This window comes from Fistularia commersonii, chromosome 7, assembly GCF_037954325.1.
Source record: "Fistularia commersonii isolate RoL2024-O1a breed Wild chromosome 7, RoL_Fcom_v1.0, whole genome shotgun sequence".
NCBI classification, from domain to species: Eukaryota; Metazoa; Chordata; class Actinopteri; order Syngnathiformes; family Fistulariidae; genus Fistularia; species Fistularia commersonii.
In genome coordinates, this window is record NC_141290.1 from 13,556,930 (window position 1) to 13,569,542 (window position 12,613).

At 38.8% G+C, this 12,613-nt stretch overlaps 1 protein-coding gene across 2 annotated transcripts; it reads right to left on the minus strand.

Annotated features, from left to right (window-relative positions):
- Positions 1–757: 757 nt before the first annotated feature.
- Positions 758–10,829, minus strand: LOC147232821 (protein ILRUN-like). 2 transcript variants are annotated; one of them, XM_086149916.1, is made up of 5 exons: positions 10,546–10,829; positions 9,273–9,427; positions 8,965–9,162; positions 7,767–8,071; positions 758–3,621 (listed from the first exon to the last, which is right to left on the minus strand). In XM_086149916.1, exons 1-5 carry the CDS (start codon positions 10,827–10,829, stop codon positions 3,586–3,588), a joined length of 978 nt encoding a protein of 325 aa, XP_086006042.1. In that variant the 3' UTR covers positions 758–3,585. The 2 variants fall into 2 exon arrangements, with proteins under 2 accessions (XP_086006042.1, XP_086006041.1); XM_086149915.1 differs by lacking the exon at positions 758–3,621 and having other exon boundaries at positions 7,362–8,071.
- Positions 10,830–12,613: the final 1,784 nt, after the last annotated feature.

Sequence of the window (12,613 nt, forward strand, 5' to 3'; positions counted from 1 at the left end):
AATTTGATCCAAATTCACGTTTCTGATCATCAAACCTTTGCACGACAGACCAACGGAAATGGACACTTCATGGTGTGAATCCACAAGTCAAAATTTGACTTAAACTTTTGAATAATGGCTATTCTTGCCTTCATGATGCCACCACTTTTACAAACGATCGGTCTCATTTTCATCAGGTACTGAGTTTTTTTTTGTTTCAGTGCTGACTAATACACATTAGGAGGCACTTTTGTACAGCAAATATATTTTTGTGTAGCCCAGATTTTCTTTTTCTAAGCTCTCCAGAGACGCACAGCTAAGATTGAAGCTGCATTGGCTCAACTTCAAGTAATTTATCTTAAAAAGGGATGTAGCTTATATAACACAGAAGCCATCAAATAGTGTTTGAATTAAGGTTGGGCATTCAAGGAAAGATTGATCATGCATTTAATAGCAAGATTTTAAATTCCAATGTTTATCAGGATAAATTTGCAGAAAAATAATGTTTGCAGGATGACTTTGGCCAGTCAAATTTAACTGTAACAGTAAGTGAGATTAAAAAATACATTTTGATTACATCGCCTTTTAGGAAATTTCTTTTGAAGTTTCAGGCGATTTATTATCCACTTTTGAGATTTTTTGACTATTATTTGTTGCTGTTTTGGCACATTCCTAATGGTTTGGGAATTAATTTTGAAAAACAATGAGATAAATCACTACACAACATCACATACTATATTGGTATACTGATGTGTTTCCCCCAATAATGACAAAGCCATTTGCAGTATTAATTTATTCATAAAATCCCATAATTATATATACAGGAAGGGGGGTTGACAATTTCTCTTCAAATAAATGTGCTATATAAGGAATATGGAAAAGTTTGCTGTATGATCTCCGTTGTCATATGAACAACTAGACAAATAGCAATATTCAGATTTCCTTAATATGCACCTTCCCTCTTTTTCTCTCTCTCTAGCGCACACACACACACACACACACACACACACACACACACACACACGAACACACGGAAAAGCAATAAACCACAAAATGACTTAGAAGGCCAGGGTGAGCAGTGTATACTGTTTGGGAGGGGGATCATAATCTGACTCTCAAAACAAACACTGCACCGCAAACATGCTGGTGACATAAGGTGACGCATTCAAATTGTCAGAGACTGGTGAATCGAAACATGAAGCATTTCAAATTTGTCTGTCAGACATTTAGAAGTCATTCGGCTTAGAAATATAATGCATTTCTGTTTTATTTTTTCAAGCCAAAAATACATGATCAAATCCACTGCCATGATCAACGCAGAGGATGTGATTTCACTCAAACCGTAATTCACTCAGATATGCAAAACCTAAACATGCATTCATGATAATAAAATTCACTCAATATTCATTTTTAAAAGGAGAATTTAGCAAAAAGGTGAAGCTCACATAAAGGTGCAAAGAAAGGACAATTTGGGGACAGAAAGGATGAGCGGAGGAAGAAAAACTTAACACAACTTTCTGAAAAAGAAAAAAGTCAATCAACAATAAGCCAAATTCACATTTTATGCTCATCTATGTTTTTTAAAAAAGTTTGTGCAAATAGCAGTAACAAAGCATCAGTGCTAATAATGCAGATATAAATCATTCAGTTTTTCCAAGATCAAACTGCAAAATAGCTTAGGTTTTAGTCTCATGTGTAGCACCACCTGCTGGATATAGGGGCTATTGCATTTGCAGTGCACAATTTGTCTACAAATAAAGAACTATCAGGATGATCACTGAGCCAATTCACCCATACATTTAAGAATCACTCAGTATTACTTCAGAGGCACGCGCCTAACACACCTGGATGTCTTGGATACATTTCCCATCCCTTTTCCCAGGTAGTATACACCCTTTAAGTCAGTTTATTTCAAAGGGAAACACATGCACATTTGCGCGCAAACACACACACACTCACACACACACACCCACCCACACCCACACCCATACATACATCCATAGACCTACAACACATAAACGTGGAAAAATACAAACATTCACCAGTCAAAATAGATTTCGATGGCTTTTTCAACCCTTCCTCACTCCTCATTTGCTCAAACTCAATTTCACTCTTCAGCATCTATTTAAAGCAAGAGAAACCCTAAAAAACAAAAACACAAGGATCTATGTGTTCTGAAGTTGGTGACAGCACAAGGTAGTGTCTTATGGTCTGAATTTTGTCTTTGGGAGAGACAGGGTTCCTACACACAGTTCCTGGAATTCTTCTTCACCATGCTGATTGAAGACCTCACCTATGAGAGCGCTGTCATCTTGGTTGACGTGTGGATTGACTCAGTGATTAAATCTAGTCCTGGCGGTCATGATCTCCATTATTTATGTTACTATGATATAAGAAAAAGGTCTACCTGCCTGCATGACTAGTAAGGTAAAAGTGAAAGGGAAGAGAAAAGGGATACCTTAATGAGTGAAAAAAAGAGAAAAACAACAAGCGCTGGTAAAGAAAATAGTGTGTGCATTTTTGTAATACACTGAAAAGATGATGGCGCACAGAGGCAGCAGGAGGGCCCCAGCACTGTGCAATGGGAAGCTGCACGCTGAAAAAGGGGAAAGCCATAAGGTGAAGCTGATTATGATCGCAGGCTGTTGCACTGTAGCAAATTTTCTTGATGTACTGTGGCCACATGGGGAGGGAGTGGAGACCCCAATCACACATTGAAGGAAAAGTGATCATTTGAGGGAGGTGGGAAAGCAGAACATCACATAGCAGAAAGCTGAAAAAGGGTGCACAGCAGGAAAGAAATTACAGCAGTAGCAGCTCAACTCCAGATCTGAAGAAGACATTCCCATACTGTGTAATAATTTTTTTTATCTTACAGAGACAGCAGAAATGGGAAGAATGAGGGTGTCAGCTGCCTGATGAAAGGGAAATCTGTGATGTCACAAATGGGATATGAATGATACAAACATCAACATGTCTTTGAACTGGAACAATTATGAGGATTATTTGCGAAAGGGGTGGAATTAAGGTTCCCATTTCTATTCATGACTGACTGGTCCAATGTCAACGTGTGCAGGTGAGGGTGATTTAAGACTACCATCAAGAGGACTTAGCAAGGAAACATTTCAGACTGAAATGTAAAAAAAGGTAATACTGGCACTTCAAAAGGATTGAAAAGATTTATAATGAGGAGGAGCATTGTGATAGTTTTCCGGACCTGTGTAGGAACCCTGAAGAGACCAAGTGTTGACTCCCCCCCCCATTTAATCAGTCGTGTTTACAGTGGAAATACAAAATAGTCATGTGTATCCATTTTTAGGGTTTACAGCACTCTTATATCAAGCATTCACACATGCGAATATGGGTGTTTGTACTGGGTGGGATGATCGGCGGGAGCTGGCCGATGTCCAGTGCCTCACTGCAGGTTGTGTCTCTGTGAAAAGGGCCATGGGTTTTGGGGGCGGAGGGTTGTCATGAGTCAGTAGAAAACAACAGTTCCTCCACCCCTTGCGAATCCTCTGTTAATGACTCCTGGGGTGTTAGGCTTTTCATCCGGATTGTTGTTTTTTCAGATTGCTTAGTTTTTGTTGTGTTTTATAAACCATTCTAGCTTTGCCCAAATGGATAGGGTCCATGAATACCCTGCAAAAGAGAGAAACAGTGGTTTGCAAACAAGAAAAGACACTGCTGTTTGTTAAGAGATTTGTGTAAAGGAGTGGACATGACTATACAATATCACAAAATGAGTTTAGGTGTGGAAAATCACAAACTTGATCATCTTTTCTTTCTGTCTGTTCCCTTCAGGAGTTGCAACAGTGAATCATCTGTTTCCATCCAACCTTTTTTGCTGCGTCCTCTTCTCTAACACCAACTAACTTCACATTTTCTTGCACTACATCCATAAATCTCCTTCTTCGGCCCTCCTTTAGGCCTCCTGCCAGGTAGTTCCAAGCTAAGCATACTTTTCCCCATATATTCAATATTTTACCACTGTACACGTCTAAACCATCTGATTCTGGCCTATGTGACTTAAATCTCCAAAACATATAATGTGCTGTCACTCAATCCATCCTACGAGAACTTCCAAGAAAACCTCAACATCTCTGCTGCCTCCAGCACCTTCCCCCTTTATCTAAGTTGTTCTGCTGGTATAAAAAATAAAAAAAAATCAGTTCCAGTATCACTTATCTTATTAAATATTTTATGAACTGCTCAATTTCCTGATTCTTGCATAACAAATACATACTGACTTTTTCCTGAAATCTTCTGTTGATTTTTAATGTGTTTTGTCGGAAAATTGGGCACATTTTTGGATAACGTACATAGTTTCAAGCTGTTGAAATGTAATTCATGCTATTGAATTATAGTGTTGGCTAACTTGTTGAGGAGTCCTCAGTAACTTCTTCTGAAGATGTGCTGGGTTGCTGGGTGGAAAGACTCTGAGCCAATGAGTTGCACAATATAAGCTTGAAGGGAGAATCTCAGCTGATGTCCCCTTAAATTACAAGTTCAGCTTAATATCCAAACTAAGTTGGCAAACAAAGCTGAGTGTTTATCAACTCTCCAGTCCATACACCTATGACAAAATTAGAAGCAAAGCTGGTACTGGCTGAAGGGATTCTTTATTATTATGGCCCTTGTTATGTTTGCTTTTTATTTTTCCTGAATTTTATCTCTATGCCTTTAATCTGTCACATGTAGAGACAAAAAAAGAGCCCACATATTTGCACTACTGCCTAAAACAGACTCTGATTCGAAGGAGTAGTGATGGTACAGAGTAAAAAAAAGAAAAAAAAAAAAACAGCCAAGGTTTTACCGATTTTGAAATAGAGGTTGAATCTGAAACAGTTGGCACTGCTCAATGTCAAGTCATGATGGCAACCAGGGACGGCTTTATCAAACGTCATAGCAATCAAATTACATATATATAAAAAAAAGACAAAAAAAGACTGTTCAGTAGAGTTTTGCTCCTTTGTGCATACCTGTACCAGAATAGTGTCAGTGCAACCTGGTCAGTAACTGATTAAATATGACAGCAAAAAATAACCGAACTACAAATCAGCCAAGTTGTGGCATTAGACACTGACTGGGACCTGTTTGTGCCATAGAGGTCTGAAACTTTTAGTGACCTTTCAGAATCCCAAAAAAAAGTTTTAAGTTACACACAAAAAAAGAAATACCAAACTGTAAATGGCAGAGAACATTCAGGCTCACCCAAAGGTCACCGATCAGATTCAACCACAGGCAGGTTTCTGAGCCGCAGACAGATCTGTCGTATTTTGTATTGCGCCACAAAAACAGTATGACTGACACAAACTATTACGGCCTCACAATGCCTGTATATGACATATCTGTAGAATTTAAGAAACAATAATTTTGTGGTCAAACCGGCTTAACCTGCTGGGAAGAAAATGTGTTTGAATTCAATGAGTTCTTTTTTGGCTTCCAGCTTTGTTTTATAGAGCTGAATGACTGGTAAAAAATTGCTATTTAGTTTATTGAGGCAAATTGTTTTTCTTTTAGTAATTTTTATGGGATATACTAAATGGTACTTATCAATTTAAACAAACCATTTTTCCACTATTATCATAATTAAGCATTATTTTTTGTAACAAAATAAGAAATAATATGTAAAGATGCTTACAAAATACAGCAACATAATGTCATTAAAAATATGCTTTTCACAAATTATCCAAGTATGAGTGTATATATATATATATTTCAATTCAATTTTCAGCATTAAAAAATAAATAAATTCTCTTCGCTTATATATATATATATATATATATATATATATATATATACATATATATATATATATATATATATATACACACATACATTCACATACATACATATATGAGAGCAGAATATTTCATTTAAGGAAAATTCTCCTTGAGTGCCTTGTATCTAACTAAAGACATGTGGCTGTAGTTTGTCGCCACATGAACACAATGAATATTCTTAGTAGTTTCAAGGTAAAAATATTTTGAATTTAAATTAGCATTGTACTTACTTCATCATCTACTGTGGACTTTCGATGGTAGATGCTTGTATTTAACATCAACAGCTATACAGCATTTTTTTAAGACTCCATGAGCTTTATATTCCCCATCAACCTTCCAGCCAAACTTGAGAACATTGCTACTATATTCACTGAGCACATTTGTGATCACTGAATCATATGAATTAAATTATCTCACAGCTTTTCATGTAAATGCATCTTCACCAGATGAATTCTACATTCAAGTTTTGTGGTGCATAAACTGGAGTAATAGCTTCAGGGGCTACAGGCTATGTTGAGAGGTAAAGTTCATCCCGAAAGCAAAAAATAAAATAAAATTAAAAAAAAAAAAAAACTCTCCTGGGGATGTGTGCCATTACTTGCTTGGACGCCTGCTCACTCGCTAGTCTACAACCAGTGTCACTACCTATTGTTTTTTTTTTTATTATTTTTTTAACAAGAAGAACTTCACTTTTCAGTTTTATCTAAATTTATGGTTTGATTATTGAAAGCTCTTCCCATGGGTCTTGGGGGGGCGAGGGGGGTTGTTGTCTTAGGTAACTGCTTTCAATCATTTGGATTTGGGACCGGGTTAATCAAAGCAAGTGATAACCTTAATGAATGGCTGCTCCTTGTTGATGTGGACGATATAGGGCAAAGTCAGGAAGGCAAACAAATTTGTACACAATGGCTAGGGGTTGGGCCTACACCGAATGTCCTTCAGAGCCGCCTGTGGTCAGTACAACCAGTGCAGGGTGAGAGATGCATGGCAGGCAATCATAGGAGCACCTCTATCTTCTCTATTGACACTAGCTATCTGGTCATGGAGTGCACCACTTAGTCACTGTCAGCTGTGCTTGACAGTGACCAATGCGTTGCAATTCCTAAAAGGTCTTGTTCTTGACCATACTTTTAACATTTTTATAAGTTTGGTTTCCCATTAATGGCCCCATAAAAAAAACATTGATGGGGCAAGACAGGCTGGGTCGGAGTCAGAAGAACGTGCGCTGCTTAGTTCCGAGGTTTTGAGTTTGATCTCAGTTTATCAATGAAATACCACAAATATTTTATCAGACAATGCTGTTGCCAAAACAATTAAACTATGCCAAACTTTTCTGAGTTTTCAGACTTACTGACAAATCAAATTGAAATTTCAGTTAAGCTGCTACAGTAATTTAAGTGGAAGCACTCTCCAGAGTAGATAGATAGGATACACTTTCCAGTGTATCTATAAAGACTCTGTTGTGATGAGTAGTTGGACTTTTGGGTTAATTAGCTGTAGAAATGTCTGCTTTCTGTGAAATAAAAACAGACTGAAAGGAGTTTACATTAATGCGCAAAGTTTGAATAATTTCACAAAAAAAACTCGACAACAATGTTGCTTTCCTGTTATGTAGTAAGCCAAAGACTGTGACGTCATCACTTTTATTTTTATTTTATAAGACTTTTGTTTTTTCCACAAGAAAGTTTCAATATAAAAAGTGTGGAAAGGTATTATTAAGGTATATTATTTTGAGCTTCAGGTTCCTGATCTCTCGAGTTTTTTTTTGTTTTCCTATACATTTTTTGGCCATTTAAATAGAAGAGGAGCTGTATTCAATCCATTTTTTATCCAAGAGAATGAAGATACAAATAAGTCTGTAGTCTACCAAAATACCACATTCAATGCCTATATGACTAAGACCGATAAAAACTGAGGGATAATTCAACAAGCCACCTCAGATCCAGAAGCTCCTGAAAATCACATGATGAGATTTTCCAACTTAATTATCCACATACATACCTGACCATATGTCACCACAGAAAGGTTGGTTTGGAGACCATTTGACGCCCTATTTACAGCATTATGAGACAGTCCGTTTTGATCTTGCTGGGTTGACTCTTGCGTATGTTCCCAGGCTCCACCAGGATCTCTGAAACTGTTGTCAGTAGACTCATTCTTGTTCTTCTGCGGCGAAGCAAAGGGGTTGAAGTCTCCCTGCACATTTCGCTGCGGTTGTGTGTTGAATTCCGTCTCAAAGGACGACAGCTGCTGGGTCACACCAAGGAGACCTCCTACTTCTACACTGAGGATCACCCAGATTACATCTGAGGGAACAATCAGAAGAGGAATACAATGCTTCAGAATTTGGTGCCAATGCTTCATCTATTTTAATTACATAAATGTCCATTAAAAAGTGTGTTCATTACCATGCTGACATCTACAATTTCGATGCTGACATAAGAAACATATAAACTCTTCCAGGGTCTCAGTCAGATGAATTGCCTCTGAGTTTTGATTTAATTTCACTGTATTGTGTGTTGGGGCAAATCAGTAATTTAATCATCTAATGACAATGCAGAGATCTTCAATTTTGTAAACATGATCTACTAGAATAGAAATAGTTGCTAGAAGTAGCTTCTCTCTGTGTGAGTGATGCACATGAGGGAAGTAGGCATCCATGATATATATTGCAGTGGCACTGATAAAGGCAGTCAATAGATGTAAGAACAGACTTCCTAATAGATGAGAGCAGATAATGATTAAGGTCATTGGAAAATAATGACAACATTTTGAGTACATCAAAGTTAAGATAATTGAATTTTTTTCATGCTCTTCACCAGAAACTTCAACTGCATGTACGTAGCTCCCACACAGAAGGCGAACACAAGAAGCTAACAACTTTCTTGCAACAAGACAGAAATGAAATTAGAGCCACTTGTATGCTGATGAATGTTTTGAGGGGAATTTAAGATTAGTTTGAATCTTTAAATTGATAAAAGGAGAAAGCTCCTAGCCTTGGTTTAATGCATTAAAGATTGTACGGTACTAGATAAATCATTTTACTTTAAATTTACGTTCATCACTACACATCCCCATGTCAACATGGTATAAAGCAGTCTCTGCTTGTATATTAAACTGAACAGAATAAACTGAGACTTCTGGGACAGTTACTCTGACTACCATTCAATTATGTTAACCATCCTGAGGGGATTCCTACCTCCATAGAATAATCCGGTGGCTGTGCACATCCTCCACTGGCCTTGGTACATACCAGGAGTTGTGGGACTTCTCATCTGCACACTCACATCTGCTATTTCTTGAGGGTCTAAAGATTTGACCATGACTGTGTTTAAATGGCCAAACTGATCTCCGCCAATATACTTTAAACAAACCCCAGGGGGCCATGACTCCGCACCTGTCACACAGAAAAATGAGGGCATTCAGTTTACCAGTAAAACCCTTCCAAATTGCAGCAACATTGTGTTTACACTCGAACAACAACTTGGAAGATCTGACAAGGCACACCTGTGTTCTGTATTCTCCAGGTCTTTGTGAATGGTGTATCCGGAGGAACCGACTCTCCCTCTCCGATCGTCACATCCTCAACGAAGGACATTGATGGTGAGTTGATACTTGGACTTTCGAAGTCATAATATGCACCAATAGCAGCCTGAAGGTTCCTGAATCAATACAAGCGAGGTGACGGTGGGAGAGCATGATGTTATCAGTAGTGAATAACACAGCCTTGCAGTAATTTGTTATTTCTGTGGCAAATCTCACAGAGCAGCAGTATGATAGAACTTGGAATAAGTTGTTACACCCCCGTGTAATCTAGAATTTGCAATGTAAAAAAATAATAAGCAGCATTTCCATAATTGAGGATTACCTTTGAGTAATATTAATAACATCGAAATACACTAAATAACCTCTTCCATCAGGATTTTTTATTGATTTGTGCTTCTCATGGCAATACCCCCATATATCTTGAGCCTAAAAAAGATATTTTAAATAATTCGTCCCAGTCTTAAAAACAAACAAAGCTAACTTTTAAAAAAAAAAAATTCTACCATTTCATGACCAAAACAATTTGTCAATCGAACAAACAATGACAATAATAATAACAATATTAAATGGGACTAGACATAGTGATTAGTTTAGTCTGTCTGATGGGGAAAATCCACAGACTGTCACGTGACGTCGCATCATTGCCGCAGATTTCCCGGCTTAATTGTATGACATTATTTTCTCTTAGAAATAATGGTTATTACAACGTTTGGCTTGATGGGGCCACACTGTTAGCATGGTGAAAGTATGACAAGAGTTCATCTCGACCACAGAGACGTCAGAATCGATGCCACTTGTTGACAGTTGATGGATCACGACCGGTTACGTCACCAGAGGAGCGTGAAGTCTTGGCGCCGCGCAGAGTTGTAACTTACTGCTCTCGAAAACTGCGCGGTTTTCCCCGCTCTCTGGAAGTTAAGTACTCTGCTAATCACGTGACTGGATAGCTGGAATTACACAGCCAATTTGAGGGCTTTAAACCTATCTTTTCAAAATATATATGTAATTATGTAATAAAACAGTTTATTTCGAGTGCGTTCAACTTTCCCTTTACATCCGCCAAAAGACGTTTCCGGTGTGCGACTTTTTAATTATGCCCTGAGAAACATCCACTTCCAACCGTGTTTGGGCTATCAGTTTTTTAACATCTTCCCGTTTGCTAACTAGCTAATTATGCAGCTAACTTAGCGTCATGTAGCTATCTGGCAACAGGCCCTCGCATCCCCGTGCTCACCAGTTGGTCATGTCCAGGAAGAAGGCGCACCCGGCAGGGTTGAGTTGAAACCCCAGCAGCCTCTGGAACTCGGAAATGAGGACGTCCTTGTCCGTGGTACCCATGCAGCTGAACTTCTGCATGAGTTCCGCGTCCACGTCCATGTCCGTGCCCTCCATGGGGTGACGGGTGTCCCGTGGCGGAGACAGGGCCGGTGCGGAGGAGGGGGGGTCCTCTCTCAGTGGAGTCCGAGGCCTCGTCCAGCCATAACAAGCAGCTCCACAACAACAAGCGTCAGTGCGCATGGCACGAGCGGAGGGACGATGTTTGACGTTGCAACAGCCAATGCGTCACCCTCACCAATCACGCAGTGGACGGTGACGTCATCTGTTGCTATTTGCGGACCCCTGTTCATTGGAAGACGCTCATTTTGCCGCGCATCCCCGGAAACTTTAAAAATCATATATTCTATTGAAAAAATAAAATATACGATATAATATATAATATTACAAAGCGCGATAGAGATTAACGTAGAATAGAGACGTGTATTGCAGTATTATCTCGATACGATCAGTTTGCTCGCGGGGCTTCATATTCTGTGCTGTCCTCAAAAAGCCTGTGAAACCGGAAGAACCTGGCACTCTCCGCCAGGACAGACGTTATTGCAGCAAACGGGACTGCAAACCAGCCAAATATAGCAAAGGGGAAACATGACACAAGTATGGCACGGTAAATTCAGGCAAACAGATAACACTGAGCCACATGGCTTGCTCCAGTCACTGAGTCAAGTGAGTACTCCTCGCAGCTTTAGCCATGGGGTGCCATCGGTGGAGTAACAGAATAAGACATCTTTGGCACACGAGAAAAAGACAGTGACGTTAAATCTCCTGGAGGATGAAGATCATCCGTAATATTTGTAAACGGTACCGACAGTCACAGTTCACCGATCAAGGGATGGACAGTCTTAAATCGCCAAAGCTACTTAATTTATGTGACTGATACTTACAATGGCATGGAGTACCTGAATAATTATCTCAGTCGGACTTCATTTTTCTTCTCGGAGATGTCTCACCTCTCCGGTCTCTTCGATTGATTTCACCTCTCTCTGTTGAGAGAAGTGAAATGTATTGAAGACAAAAAAAATGAATCCAGTGGCCATGATAATATTGACTGGATGACTGAGAACCTTCATGGACACACAGACAGCTAGATGTGAAGTTTAGTAGTTAATAACTAAAAAGATACTGTAGATAAAAATACTTTAAATTCAAATCTTAAGTCCCTGGTGGGGTCTTTCAGATAATTTCCTGCAAAGACAAAGGGCCCTGCAGCTGGCTGATCTCCTTTAGACACCAAAGTATTTTTGAAGGAGAATGAAAGCAGGTTATATGCTATGTATGTGATGAGACTTTTTGAGAAATTCAGTTTGCTGAATCTGGATGCCTGAAGCCTCATATCACTTTCAGATGGATTCATGGCTTCGGACTTTGTCCTCAATCAAGGGTGATGACGGTGCAAGAGGAAAGGACATGCCTGCAGCCAGTTTAAACTGAAAACATCCATGAAGACATCTGACTGTTTTAAGACACACTTGAGAGATTGTTAACCTTTTATTTTTGACTGCTATTCATTTGCTGGCTTGTAAATTGTGGATTTTGTTCCCTCCTGTTGGGTTTAGCAGCCCCTGAAAAGACATTGTTGTGTTACTCAGACTACTGCAGTGTCCTCTCAGGAGATGGTGACTGCAAATTAGCTCTGACCTCCTACAACAGACCTGGGCATTTTACGGCCCGCAGGCCACTACCGGCCCCTTTTGCTTTTTTATCCAGCCCGCCAAACTATTTTCTTTGAATATTTTAACGAGTATTTTCAATCAATATTGAATTTAGAAACTCTTTATTTTTTCCCTTTGTTTAATTTTGTATGGATGATATAATGTCGTCACATTTTTATAATCATTAACGATTTTAAAGTTGAAATGAAATGCCACAAAAATGTAAACATTTAAATGGCAATTTTCATTTTGTTCAATTTACACGATACCTAGTTGGCCCGTGCATAAAAATTAAAAAAGAAATAAAACCCGCCA

Bases quoted from the DNA above. Each gene is read 5' to 3' on its own strand.
- LOC147232821 (XM_086149915.1), bottom strand. From the start codon at position 10,829: ATGCGCACTGACGCTTGTTGTTGTGGAGCTGCTTGTTATGGCTGGACG. The intron at 9,428-10,545 runs GTGAGCACGGGG...GTATTGATTCAG, and splicing joins TTCCTGGACATGACCAACTG to GAACCTTCAGGCTGCTATTG. The intron at 9,163-9,272 runs GTGTGCCTTGTC...TCTGTGTGACAG, and splicing joins CTGGAGAATACAGAACACAG to GTGCGGAGTCATGGCCCCCT.